This window comes from Trachypithecus francoisi, unplaced genomic scaffold (assembly GCF_009764315.1).
Source record: "Trachypithecus francoisi isolate TF-2019V2 unplaced genomic scaffold, Tfra_2.0 Lachesis_group7, whole genome shotgun sequence".
NCBI classification, from domain to species: domain Eukaryota; kingdom Metazoa; phylum Chordata; class Mammalia; order Primates; family Cercopithecidae; genus Trachypithecus; species Trachypithecus francoisi.
In genome coordinates, this window is record NW_022681472.1 from 6,475,573 (window position 1) to 6,489,765 (window position 14,193).

The 14,193-nt window shown below is 36.9% G+C and overlaps 2 protein-coding genes across 4 annotated transcripts in view; both read right to left on the minus strand.

Moving 5' to 3' along the window:
• Positions 1–14,193, minus strand: part of PXDNL (peroxidasin like) — a 409,080-nt gene that overhangs the window by 159,044 nt on the left and 235,843 nt on the right. For all 3 annotated transcript variants that reach the window (XM_033203626.1, XM_033203627.1, XM_033203628.1), the window contains one exon: positions 12,491–12,608. In XM_033203626.1, coding sequence (XP_033059517.1) covers positions 12,491–12,608 — 118 coding nt within the window. The remainder of the gene's footprint in view (positions 1–12,490; positions 12,609–14,193) is intronic.
• On the minus strand, positions 6,934–7,618 carry LOC117079604 (60S ribosomal protein L19-like). The gene has a single exon (XM_033203640.1). It carries the CDS (start codon positions 7,591–7,593, stop codon positions 7,006–7,008), a length of 588 nt encoding a protein of 195 aa, XP_033059531.1. The 5' UTR covers positions 7,594–7,618; the 3' UTR covers positions 6,934–7,005.

The window sequence follows — 14,193 nt, forward strand, 5'->3', positions numbered from 1 at the left end:
TCAACATTAAGAAAAGTGTGGAAGACAGCCAACTAGATGCAGCCAGGAAGCCCTTCTCCCACCAGGAGAAGCCAAAATATTGAAAAAGCCATCACACTTTAAACAGATCTTTTGAGGGAAAGCACTGATGATTGCTAGAGGGGAAACACAGACACTGAAGCTGAATAGGGTGGAAGCTGGGAAGCCTGCACAGAGTTGCCAAGTGCCAAGAAGACCCATTCCTCATCCTGATCAGGTCCTAAGGAACAGGTGAGTGAAGGAACTGCAGGGCACCACACCCCCGCCATGGACCTCTGGGATCCTAGCTGCAAGAGATCCCATGATCCCCATAAACATTTAAATTGGTGGGGGAAGGCAGCAACAGAGCTTGAGCCTGCATGGAGCCCAGGTTTTACACATGGGGCAACTCCAGCAAAATGTGACCATAGGTGCCCATGCCCTCAGGCTCTCCACTTTGCTCTGAGTCACTCTAGCCCCTGTTGACTGCTAGGTTGGGATGCAGCAGGGCTGCCTTTCCTACAGGACTGGGGCCAATCTGATCTGCATGCCCCCTTGTCTCTGGACCTCCCAAGGACCCAGCCTAGCTGGTTCCATAAGAGCATGCATACAACACAGCCTCCACTGCCCAGCCTGAGTGCTTTGCCAGCAGCCTGAGAGCACTACAGCCTCCCCAGTACAGCCAGTGCTTGACCCCAGGGGGCTAAAGGACAAAACCACAGGCTCAATCCCAGCCCCCGAGGGTCCAGGCACACAGTTGAAGGATATCAAGCTGAGATCTGTGACCAGAGATTGATCAGGGGAGGAACCCCCAATCTCAGAACACTGCGAAGAGTGAGATGCAGATTTGTGTTCTGGTACAGGAGCTGGGTGTGCCTCCCTGCCACGGGGCCAGTATGGGAAGGATGTGGCCTTTCTGCTAGCCACAGCCTCTGCCTGAGGGAACTCCATGGCCTGAAACACCTGACAGCCCAGCCATCTGGGTGCAGAAGGCTTGGGACAAACCCAGCGGATCCAGTAAGCTATAAGGCAGCCAACAGGAGACCTAGTCAAGGAAGCACAACTCGGGCAGTCCCTGCAGCCATCTGCTGGGCAAAAAACCCCAAGCTGTGGGCACTACACCAACTGCATAGCCAAAACAACTCCACCGTGCCTGGAGTCCTCTGCCCTTGACCTCCTACACAAACACCACCGATGGACATCACAAAGCACAGAGGACCAGTGGGTCACTAGGGAGTTGTGAGTCTCCCTATCTTTCGGCTCAGGTTTCCCCTAAGAGTGAGAGTAGCACAGCCTGTCAGGGCCCCTCTGGGTCTAAGAAAATGTAGGTGCATCAACAGTGATCGGAGGGGGTCCCACAAGGCCCAGGAATAGACTTGGCAAGGAAATATATCTCTCACTCCCTGTCTCTCCCACCCCAGAGCACTGCAGCAAACAAGAACAAGCTGAAATAGAAAAGAAGTGCACAGCTGAGGAAGAGTCTGTGTGTCAGCCCTTACTCTTAAGCATCATCTACTGAGTTGCAGCCTGAAATACACCACCAAACAAAAATTCTTTTAGCACGTATCACCCATGAAACACAATGCAAAAATCTAGCCTCAAATTAAGTACCCACACAGAGCCTTGATATTCGGAAAGCACACAGAAGCAAAGTCATTCAACTATATTCAACACACACCACAGTCAAGACCTCAAGGGAAATAAAGAACATAAAAACAAAAAAGCCCCATACAAATGACAGCAACTTCAAAGAGATAAAGAAACACCAGCCCCTCGAATGAGTAAGAATGAGTGGAAGAACTCTGGCAATTAAAAAAGTCAGAGCATCTTATTACTTCCAAATGACTGCACTGAGTCACCAGCCATGGATCCTAACCAGATTGAAATGGTTAAAGTGACAGACATACAGTTCAGAATCTGGATGGCAAGGAAGCTCAATAAGATAAGGAGAAAGTTGAAACCTAATCCAAGGAAGCCAATAAAATGATCCAATAGTTGAAAGATAATGTAGACATTTTAAGAAGGAGCCAAACTGAACTTCTGGAATTGAAAAAGTCACTAAAGGAATTTCATAATACAGTTAGAAGCATTAAAAACAGAACAGACCAAGCAGAGGAAAGAATCTCAGAGCTCAAAAACTGGTTGTTTGAATCAACCAAGTCAGACAAAAAGAGAGAAAAAAGAACTAAAAAGAAGGAATAAAATATCTGAGAAATATGGGATTACATAAGGAGAACAAACCTACAATTCATTGGCATTCCTGAGGGAAAATGAAGAAGAGTAAACAACTGGGAAAATACATTTGAGAATATAGTCCACAAAAATTTCCCCAGTATTGCTAGAGACATCAGCATGCAAATTCAAGAAATTCAGAGAATCCCTGTGAGATATTATACAAGATGACCCCGAGACACACACAGTCATCAGATTCTGTGAGGTTAACATGAAAAAAAAAAAAAAAAAAACCTTAAGGGAAGCTAGAAAAAAAGGTTAGATTTCTTACAAAGGGAGCCCCATAGGGCTAACAGCAGACTTGTCTGCAGAAGCCTTGCAAGCCAGAAGAGATTGGGTACCTATTGTCAATATGCTTAAAGAAAAGAAATTCCAATCAAGAATTCCATATCCAGCCAAACTACACTTTATAAGTGAAGGATAAATAAAATTCTTCCCAGACAAGCAAATGTTAAGAGAACTGGTTACCACTAGAAAAGCCTTATAAGAGGACCTTAAGGGAGTCCTAAACATGGAAACAAAAGAATGATGCCTACTACCACCAAGACATATTTAAGTACATACCCCATAGATAGACCCTATAATGCAATTACACAATCAAGACTGCCAAACAATCAGCTAAACAACAAGATCAAAACATCACATATCAATATTAACCTTGAATGTAAATAGTCTAAATGGCCCATTAAAAAGGCACAGAGTTGCAAGTTGGATTTTTAAAAAGACTCAAACTTTTGCTGTCTTCCACAGACTCATCTCACATGTAATGACACACAAAGACTCAAAGTAAAAGGATGGAGAAAGATCTGTCATGCAATTGGAAAACAAAAAAGGGTAGGAGGTTGTTATTCTTATATAAGATAAAACAGACTTTAAACCATCAACTATAAATAAAACGACAAACAAGGGCATTACATAATGATAATGAGTTCAATTCAACAAGAAGGCAAAGAAATTCTGAACTTAAATTTGACAGTTGACCAACTAGACTTGACAGCTACAGAACACTTTGTCCAATAATAACAGAATATATATTCTTCTCATCTGTACATGGAAGATGATCACATACTTAGCCATAAAGCAAGTCTCAATAAATGCAAAAACATCAAAATCATACCAACCATACACTCAGACACAATGTAATAAAAATAAAAGTGAATATCAAGAATAGTTCTCAAAATATGGAAATTAAACAATTTAATCTTGAATGACTTTTGAGTAAACAACAAAATTGAAACAGAAATCAAAAAATTCTTTGAAATTCATTAAAATAGAAACATAACATACCAAAATCTCTGGAATGCAGCAAAAGCAATGTTAAGAGGAGAATTTATAAAGCTAAACGCCTACATGAACAAGTTAAGAAAGATCTCAAATTAACAATCTAGAGGAACAAAAAAAAAAAAAACTAGAATAACCCCAAAGTGAAGCAGAAGAAAAAATATAACTGGCCGGGCACACAGTGGTTCATGCCTGTAACCCCAGCACTTTGGGAGGCTGAGGCAGGAGGACTTTTTGAGGCCAGGAGTTTGAGATCAGCCTAGGCAAATGTAGAAAGACCCTATATCTACAAAAAATGAAAATATTAGTTGGGTATATTGGCATGTGCCTGTAGTCTCAGCTACTCAGGAGCCTGAGGAGGAATGATTGCTTGAGCCTGGGAGGTCAAGGCTGCAGTAAGCCATGATTGCACCATTACAATGTAGCCAATTTAGCGTGGGTGACAGATGACACCCCATTTCTAATTTTTTAAAAAATCAATTTTTAAAAATGAAATAACCAAATTCAGAGCAGAACTATATGAAACTGAGACACAAAATCCATACAAAAGACCAATGAAACCAAAAGTTGGTTATTTGAAAGGATGAACAGGATTGATAGAACATTAGCTAGATTAACAAAGGAAAAAAGAAATTAAACAACTTAATCCTGAATTTCAAACTGTTGTAGTATCATCTTTGTCATTTCTGATTGTGCTTATTTGAATCATCTCTTAAACCAGAAAGAAACTGAAACCCTGAACAGGTGAATAATGAGTTCCGACCCATGGGCAAAGGGAGGGGAACATCACACACCAGGGCCTGTCGTGGGGTGGGGAGCTAGGGGAGGGATAGCATTAGGGGAAATACCTAATGTAGATGACGGGTTAATGGGTGCAGCAAACCACCAAGGCACATGTATACCTATGTAACAAACCTGCACGTTCTGCACATGCATCCCAGAAAGTAAAGTGTAATAATAATAATGAGTTCTGAAATTGAATCAGTAATAAAAATCCTACGAATCAATCAAAAAAGACTTGGACTAGACGGAGTCACAGCCAAATTTTACCTGACATACAAAGAAGAGCTTGTACCAATTCTACTGAATCTATTCCAAAAACTCAAGGAAGAAGGATCCTCCCTAGCTCATTCTATGAAGTGAATATCACACTGACACTAAAATCTGGCAGAGACACAACAAAAAAGGAAACCGTGGGCCAGCATCCCTGATGAACATAAATCCCAAAATCCTCAACAAAATGCTAGCAAACTGAAGCCGGCAGTACATCAGAACGTTAATTTACCACGACCAAGTAGGCTTTATTCCTGAGATATAAAGTTGGTTCAACATATGCAAATCAATACGTGTCATTCACCACATAAACAGAATTTTAAAAAATTATATGGTCATCTCGGTAGATCCGGAGAAAACTTTCTATAAAATCTAACTCTCCTTCATGATTAAAAAAGAAAAAACCCTCAACAAACTAGGCATCAAAGGAACACACCTCAAAATAGTAAGAGCCATCAGCTACAAACCCACAGCCAATATCATACTGAATGGGCAAAAGCTGGAAGCATTCCCCTTGAGAAGCAAAACAAGACAAGAATGTCCACTCCTATTCAATATAGCACTGGAAGTCCTAGCCAGAGCAATCAGGTAAGAGAAAGAAATAAATGACATCCATTAGAAGAAAAAGTCGAACTATCTCTGTTTACTGATAATATGATTCTATACCTTGAAAACTCTAAACCTGCCACCAAAGCCTCCTAGAACTGATAAAGTACTTCAGTAAATTTTCAGGATACAAAATCAATGTATAAAAAATAGTAGCATTTCTGTACACCAATAATGTTCAAGCTGAGAGCCACATCAAATATGTAATCCCACTTACTATAGTCACAAAAAGAAAAAATATCTAGAAGTATATCTAACCAAGTAAGTGAAATATTGCTATAAGGAAAGCTACAAAACATGGTTGAAAGAAACCACAGATGACACCAACAAATACAAAAGCATTTTATGCTCACAAATTGGAAGAATCAATATTGTTCAAATGGCCATACTGCCCAAGGCAATTTACAAATTCAATACTATTCCTATCGAAGCACCAGTGCCATTTTTCACAGATTTAGAAAAAAAAAACTATTCTAAAATTCATACAAAACAGAAAAAGAGCCTGACTAGCCAAAGCAATTCTAAGCAAAAAGAACAAAGCTGGAAATATCACATTATCCAACATCAAGCTATTCTACAAGGCTACACTAAACAAAACATAGTGCTAGTACAAATACAGAAACATAGACAAACAGAACAGAATAGAGAACCCAGAAATAAAACTGCACCCCTACAGCCATCTGATCTTCAACAAAGTCAACAAAACTAAGCAATGGAAAAGGATTCCCTATTCAATAAATGGTGCTGGGAGAACTGGCTATCCATATGCAGAAAGATGAAACGAGACCCCTATATATCTCCATATACAAAAATCAACTCAGGATGGATTAAAGACTTAAATATAAGACCTCAAACTGTAAAAATTTTAGAAGAAAACCAAAGAAATATCCTTCTCAACATCAGTCTTGGCAAAGAATTTATGGCTAAGTCCTCAAAGCAATTGCAATGAAAACAAAAATTGACAAGTGAGACCTAATTAAACTAAAGAGCTTCTGCACAGCAAGATAAACTATCAACAGAGTAAACAGAGAACTTACAGTCTGGAGAAAGTATCCACAAACTACACATCTGACGAAAGCCTAATATCCAGAATCTACAAGGAACTTAAACAAATCAACAAACAAAACACAAATAACCCTATTAACAAGTAGGCAAAGTACAAGAACAGACACTTCTCACAGGAAGGCATACAGGCAACTAGCAAACTTATGAAAAAAATGCTCATTATCACTAATCATCGGATAAATGCAAATCAAAACCACAATAAGATGCCATTTAGCAGCCGTCAGAATGGCTTTCATTAAAAAGTCAAAAAATAACAGGTCTTGTTGGGGCTGCAGAGAAAAGCGAATGCTTCCACACTGTTGGAAATGTAGATTAGTTTAGCCACTGTGGAGAGCAGTTTGAAGACTTCTCAAAGAAGTAAAAGTTGAGCTACCATCCAACACAGCAACCCCATTACTGGATACCAAAAGAAAAATAAATCTTTCTACCAAAACGACCCATGTGTCCATATGTTAATTACAGCACTATACGCATTGGCAAAAACATAGAATCAACATAGATTCCTATCAATGGTGGATTAGATAAAGAAAATGTACTACATACACACCTTGGAATACTATGCAGCCATAAAAAATAATGGAATCATGTCCTTTGCAACAATCTGAATGCAGTTGAAGGCCATTATCCTAAGTGAACTAATGCAGGAACAACAATGACAACAAACAAATACTGTTTTGTTTTTTTTTTTTTTTCCAGATAAAGGCTTGTTTTATTGTAATGGCTGATCTATGTAATCACAGAGGCCAGTATGTACAGACAAAGGGGGAGCTTTTATTTCTTGGTCTCTTCCTCCTTGGACAAAGTCTTGATGATCTCCTTCTTGGCCTGGAGGCGCTCTTCACGGCGCTTGCGTGCTTCCTTGGTCTTAGACCTGCGGGCCTCAGCCTGGTCAGCCAGGAGCTTCTTGCGGGCCTTGTCTGCCTTCAGCTTGTGGATGTGTTCCATGAGAATACGCTTGTTTTTGAACACATTCCCCTTCACCTTCAGGTACAGGCTGTGATACATGTGGCGATCAATCTTCTTAGACTCACGGTATCTTCTGAGCAGCCGGCGCAGAATCCTCATTCTCCTCATCCACGTGACCTTCTCTGGCATTCGGACATTGGCTGTACCCTTCCGCTTACCTATGCCCATGTGCCTGCCCTTGCGGCGGGCCAAGGTATTTTTCCGGCATCGCGCCCGGGAATGGACTGTCACAGGCTTGCGGATGATCAGCCCATCTTTGATCAGCTTTCGGATCTGCTGACGGGAGTTGGCATTGGCGATTTCATTGGTCTCATTGGGGTCTAACCAGACCTTCTTCTTGCCACAGCGGAGGACACTAGAGGCGAGCCACTTCTGAAGCCTGAGCATACTCATGGCTGCGGCCGCAGCAGCGAAAGGCAAATGCTGTTTGTTTTTATAAACTTACAAATATTCTCACTTGTAAGTGAGAGCTAAAATATTGGGTGCATATGGACATAAAAATGGGAACATTAGACACTGGGGAATACATGATGGAGAGGTAGGGAGGGAGATAAGCATTGAAAAACTATGTATTTGTTACTATGCTCACTTCTTGGGTGACGGTTCAGTCATATTCCAAATCTCAGCATCAGGTCGTATACCTTTGTAACAAGCCTGCACTTGTACCCCCAGAATCTACAATAAAAGTTGAAAAAGAAACAGAAAAGTCTGGTTGGTTTTTACATCTCTTTGATAAAGTAATTGTCTTGCTCAACATCTTCTAATGGGTCTCAAAGTTTATAAACTGAAAGCTCAAGTCATTAGTTTTGCCATTATTATGCAATCTTTTTCTATTTCTCCCCAAGGTAAAACCTTAATTCTTACAAATGTGCTCTACACACTTTCCTGAAACTAACCTTCATTTATTTTCTTTCTGAGCTTTTAATTATTCTTTCTTCAGCCTGGAAGGTTTCTTTCATCTTTGAATCTATTCAGTTATTCTAAAACTACCTATTAAGTGCTGGTAATCATTTCATTTTCCTACTGAGAAGTGTAAAGAATCTCTAAAATTATCTTGACAAATGGCTGTTTTCTAAAATTTGTTTAAATTATAATAAAAGAAAGGGATTTTTAAGAAATTGATTCTTAGCTATGAGTTGAGATTTTGTGTCTTTGTGTCTTTTGTGATCAATGTTGATAAGTGTTCTATAACTGCTTGAAAAGATAGTATGGTTTATTTTTGTATATAATTCATATCATCAGTGTTCTAAGCTATGTTTAGATATTGTTACTAATTTTTGTTCCTAATCTTTCTGGGAAAGCAGTATTAAAACGTCTTGCTATAACTGGATTTATGTAAATATATCCTTATAATTCTCTCAATCTTGTTTCATTCTTCAGCAGCTATTTTGTTAGGTATATAAATGTTCATGAATTTTAAATTCAGGTGAATTACAATTTTTATCATTAAATGTGATCTAATGATATGCGATTACACTATAATATTCTTATATCATCCTTATCTTGATCAGTATAACTTAGTTGACATATTTGTTTACCTATCGACCTTCCACCTCTCAGTGTCATAATGTTTCAGATACACCTCTTATAAAGAGCATATAGCTGGATTTTAAAATTCAATATTATGCCTTCCAATAGACTATTTATTGTTTTTACTAATGTGTTTAAATTTATTTCTGATGAGTTATTTTATATTTTCTCTTTCCCAAGCCTTTTATCTGTCTTTAATCCATCCCCGCTTCCATTTTATGTATTGATCCAGTTTTCTTTATCCACTTTTTTTCTTCTCCTAGTATGGAAGGATCTTTCTATTTGTTAGTATTTCATCTTAATTGTTAATATACACTCTTGACTTAACAGAATTCACAGTATCACTCTCCACCTAAAAAATGAGGCGTGTAAAATAATTTAACTATGTTCTCTCTCCTTATAACTCTTCTATTAATATTGTTTAACATTCTACTTTTTTCTTACTTTAAAGTTGTTCAATCCTTAATTTAGTAATCTAAGCTTATTCATATTTATCAACATGTTTAAAACTTTCTTTGTTCAAATTTGCTTTTGGCAAATCACATCTTTCTTATTGGATCACATTCTTACTTACTGAAACACATCTATTTGTAGTTCTTTCAGCAAATATTCCTGAATAAAGATCTATTCTTTGCCTAAAAATGCTTTTATTTTACCACGTCAGATAATTTAGCTGGATGTAAAATTGAAGGAAATCAGTTATTTTTCCTTAACACCCTAAATATATTTCATTGTCTTCTGTCTGATGTAAAGTTTACCGCAAGTATAATTGCTGCACATTTGAAGGTAATCTGCAAATTACTTGTGAATGAAAGATTTTTGTCTCTGACTTTCAATGTTGTGATCACAATGAAGAGTACAGATTTATTTTTTAAATCCTATTTTGGAATCAATATAATTCTTATTCTGAAATTGTGTGACTTTTTTATTTCTGGATAATTCTATCATTACCTTTTCAAACGTTTCCTTCAGCTCACTCTTTCCTACCTGCCTTTCTGGAACTCCTACTGGATAGACACTAGACCTTTCCATTGTAGTCTCCATGTCTCATTACCACACTTAAATCTGTTTATTCCCACATACCTACTTTCTAATCTTCAAATTCTACCTCTGGTTGTGTCTAATCAGTTTTTAATCCACTCATCTAAGGACCCTAAATCCAGGCCCTCTCGAGGGGAGTAGAAAAGGATAATGATAATAAAAGGACAGATGGGTAGCTTCTGAGTTAGGGTATTTTTCTTACCCTGGTTCATGTCGAACAGATGTTTATTTCAAATTATTTGCTATACCACAATTCATGCTCCATGTACTTTCAGGATATATATTATCTTTCTATAAAAAATACTCAACAGTAAATAATCAGTAAGTTAATAGTTGCTCATGTTAAACATGTTAAACATTTCTTGTCATAAATTCTTCTCTTTCATCTTTAATTTTTAAATATAAAATGATTAACATTTTAACGAACATTTTTACCCATACTTTTTTTTCTTTATTCTATTCTTTCTGTTTAGATTTCTTTGTTTTCCTTTCAACTGCATCTTAGCTTCTTTAGTCACTATATTTGAAACTTTTATGTCATAAGTTAAAATAGGCAATGTGATTTTTTCACTTGTTTCTTTCTAAATACTAGTGAGTATCTTTGTAACCTTGAACATATCATTTTAAAATTTAAATTGTAAGAAAGCAGAAAAAGCAGTTTTAAGGTATTACAAGCAGTGATTTCTGTTTCTCAAGCACACTTGAGCAATCTCAAGACAGAAATAAATTGAACACTTCTATCAATTGAAGTCTTTCTCATGGGCTAGATTCCAGATTTAATACTATTCATAATTGCCTTCTATATAAGTTATTTTTAACCTATACTTAATAGACTTTTTACAAGAATTTAAAACACATGGCTTAGTTTCTGGCTACAATTATAAATCCAAATTATACACAAAAAGCCAAAAAATTGTATAATATGTTTTAGAATATTTTATACAGACAAGCAAAAAAAAAAATCAGAGTTGATTATACATGTGACAAAAGAAAATCAGTGAAAGTTCGTGTCAGAACAGAAGGGACACATGAAAACCATGCGAATTATCAGTAACAAAACTAATGATAATACAATTGTCCAAGCGTTATCATTGAATTATACTAGGTATATAGTGCACTTTATGTTTCTATTTTACTATAACTACCAGTTCAATTTTAAAACAGATATATAGACCAATGTAACAGAACAGAGGTCTCAGAAATAATGCCACACATCTACAAATATCTGATCTTTGACAAACCTGACAGAAACAAGCAACTGGGAAAGGATTCTTCATTTAATAAATGGTATTGGGAAAACTGGCTAGCCATATGCAGAAAACTGAAACTGGACCCCTTCCTTACACCTTATACAAAAATTAACTCGAGATGGATTGCAGACTTAAATGTAAGACCTAAAACCATAAAAACCCTAGAAGAAAACCTAGGCAATACCATTCAGGCCATAGGCATGGGCAAACAATTCATTACTAAAATACCAAAAGCAATGGCAACAAAAGCCAAAACTGACAAATGGGATCTAATTAAACTAAAGAACTTCCGCACAGCAAAAGAAACTATCATCAGAGTGAAGAGGCAACCTACAGAAGAAAATTTTTACAATCTATCCATCTGACAAAGAGCTAATATCCAGAATCTATAAGGAACTTAAACAAATTTCCAAAAAAAAAAAAAAAATCAAAAAGTGAGCAAAGGATATGAACAGACACTTCTCAAAAGAAGACATTTATGCAGCAAACAAACATATGACGAAAAGCTCATCATCACTGGTCATTAGAGAAATGCAAATCAAAACCACAATGAGATACCATCTCATGTCGATTAGAATGGTGATCACATTTAACTTTTCAAACATTAGTTTTTACTATTTAATTTTATACTCACAGATTTTTGGACTCATTGGTTTTATGTTTTATCAAATAGTACCATGAGCATAAAACAAATGACTACCTTTTTAAATAATTTTGCATGTCATTTATTGCCAGTTTGCTTAAATAATCCTATACTGATTTACCATAGGAAAGTTGCAACATCAAATATGAAGTATCAGTTTAAATCTGAAATAACTTAGATGTGGCTATATCAAATTATATTCAGCTTTAAAACAAACTAGTTTGTTATTAATCCCAACATTTCATTGTAGAAATAATACAGAATTATTTTAGTCAGTTACAGAATCACTGAGATCTGGAAATGTATGTTTTTGTTTTTGTTTTTGTTTTTGTTTTTGTTTTTTCTTTTGAGACGGAGTCTTGCTCTGCAGCCCAGGCTGGAGGGCAGTGGCACAATCTCAGCTCACCGAAAGCTCAGCCTCCCAGGTTCACGCCGTTCTTCTGCCTCAGCCTCCCTAGTAGCTGGGACTACAGGCGCCCGCCACCACACCCGGCTAATTTTTTGTATTTTTAATAGAGACGGGGTTTCACCGTGTTAGCCAGGATGGTCTGGATCCGCTGACCTCGTGATCTGCCCACCTAGGCCTCCCAAAGTGCTGGAATTATAGGCGTGAGCCACCGCGCCCGGCCAGAAATGTATAAATTTTAAGAAAAATGCCTTTACATAGCTTGAGTTGGTCAAAAGATAAAAGTTAAAAGACATTTTATCTTTAAGAAACTCTGAAAACTTTGGTAATTTCTTCTCTAGATAAAGGAGTTAAATTGAGTTAAAAAGATAGCTGGAATCAGAAAGAGAATCACAACCCATGTCCATGCTCAGTATTTACTTGTTGTGTATCCAAATAATCTCAGGTTTGGGGTTTCCTTCTGCACGGCAGGTGAAGTAGACAGTATTTCCTGATGGTACCTCCACATCCTGGGGCTCAAGAGTAATTCGGGGGCTCTCTGCAACAGAAAAATTATTAATATATTTTTCAAAGATACAAAATTATGGCCTTCTAAGATGCTGAGAAAGAGATATAGGCAATTTAAATTTATTTCTACATTAAAGTTTTACACATCGAATGTACCAGGTTAAAGATTAGACATATATTTGACTTATACTTTAGGAGTTTGAAAGATTCACTGCACGAAGGGATCTCCAATGAAGTAAATTAAGTAAATTTTCCTGTGCTTTTATTTCTAGGAGCTCAATACAACCATATTTATGGAAGGAGTTTGATTTTATGGATCAATTTTTCAAATCAAGTGCTTAAACTGAGCTTGCAATTTTGTAGGCACTCTTCCTAGACAATTAGCCATCTAAGCACCCAACCACCCACTTTACACAATTTACAACAAGTGATATGTCTAGACCTCAAACCTGGTTGAGCAAAATTCTTATCTATATAAATGAATGATTCCATCTTCCAATAACAATTGAGTGGTAAAACATGAAAACACTTAAATTATTTTAATAAGAAGATGGAGTGATTGATTTTGTAATGAATCAGGTAATATTATTGAACTTAAATTATAAAGAACAATATACAAAAGGAACTTTTAGTTTTCTATAGTTTCACTTAATTCTCTTTAAACCTTTCTAATAACAAAACTCTTCCTTTTATAAGTGCCTTATCTGAAATTTCCTGTCATTAACCATGACTATTATGTCTGTAGAACATTCGTAGATCTTTACTAATCTTGCATACTTCAATAAAAGTCCATATAATTAATATCTTCGCTTTATTCTCTTTAGATAAGTGATTTTATTTGTTTATGTAATTAAAAAAATAATTCAACATCAGCTATGTGCCAGACAAGGCACTAGGACTAGTGATGAAGCAGTGTTCAAAATAGACAAGGTCTCTGTATCAAAGGGTTCACAGTTTCATTGAAGAAGTTGAAAATAAACACACACACACACAAGCACACACACACACACACACACACATATTAACATAGGCGACCACTGCTTAGATGGAAAATAAGTGATGTTTTGATGGATTATAAAAAGGAACCTGATTCAGTATGGAGGGATAGGTAGGTCAGTGGGAAGGGGGTTTAAATGAAGGCTTTCCATGGAATTCATATTTAAGAGGAAGATCATTAAAAGAAGTAGAATCAGAATATTGTAGACAGGAAAGACAGCATGTAAAAAGTCCTTGGGTTGAAGAAAGGCTTAAGAACTTCCAAGAATGGAGAACACTGAGGTGGCTACAACACTGAGAAAAGAGTAGGTGACTAGAGCAGAGTATAGCCAGGAAAGACTGTACAAAAAGAATCAACCACATTAAGAATTGTGTGCTTTATTTTAAGGTAGGAACCCATATAAGGATTATGGGTGAAGAAATGATGTAATAAGATGTGTTTTTAAACAATTTTCCCAAACATAAAGGAGCAAGAAAAATGAAAGCTGGGATATCAGTTAAGATGTGAAGCAATCCAGCCAAACTTGACTGCAGTTTGAACTAGAAGTTAGTAGTAAAGATGGGAGCTATGGACAAGCTTGAGAATTTTTTGGCAGTAAAGATCAAGTCAATTTTCTTCT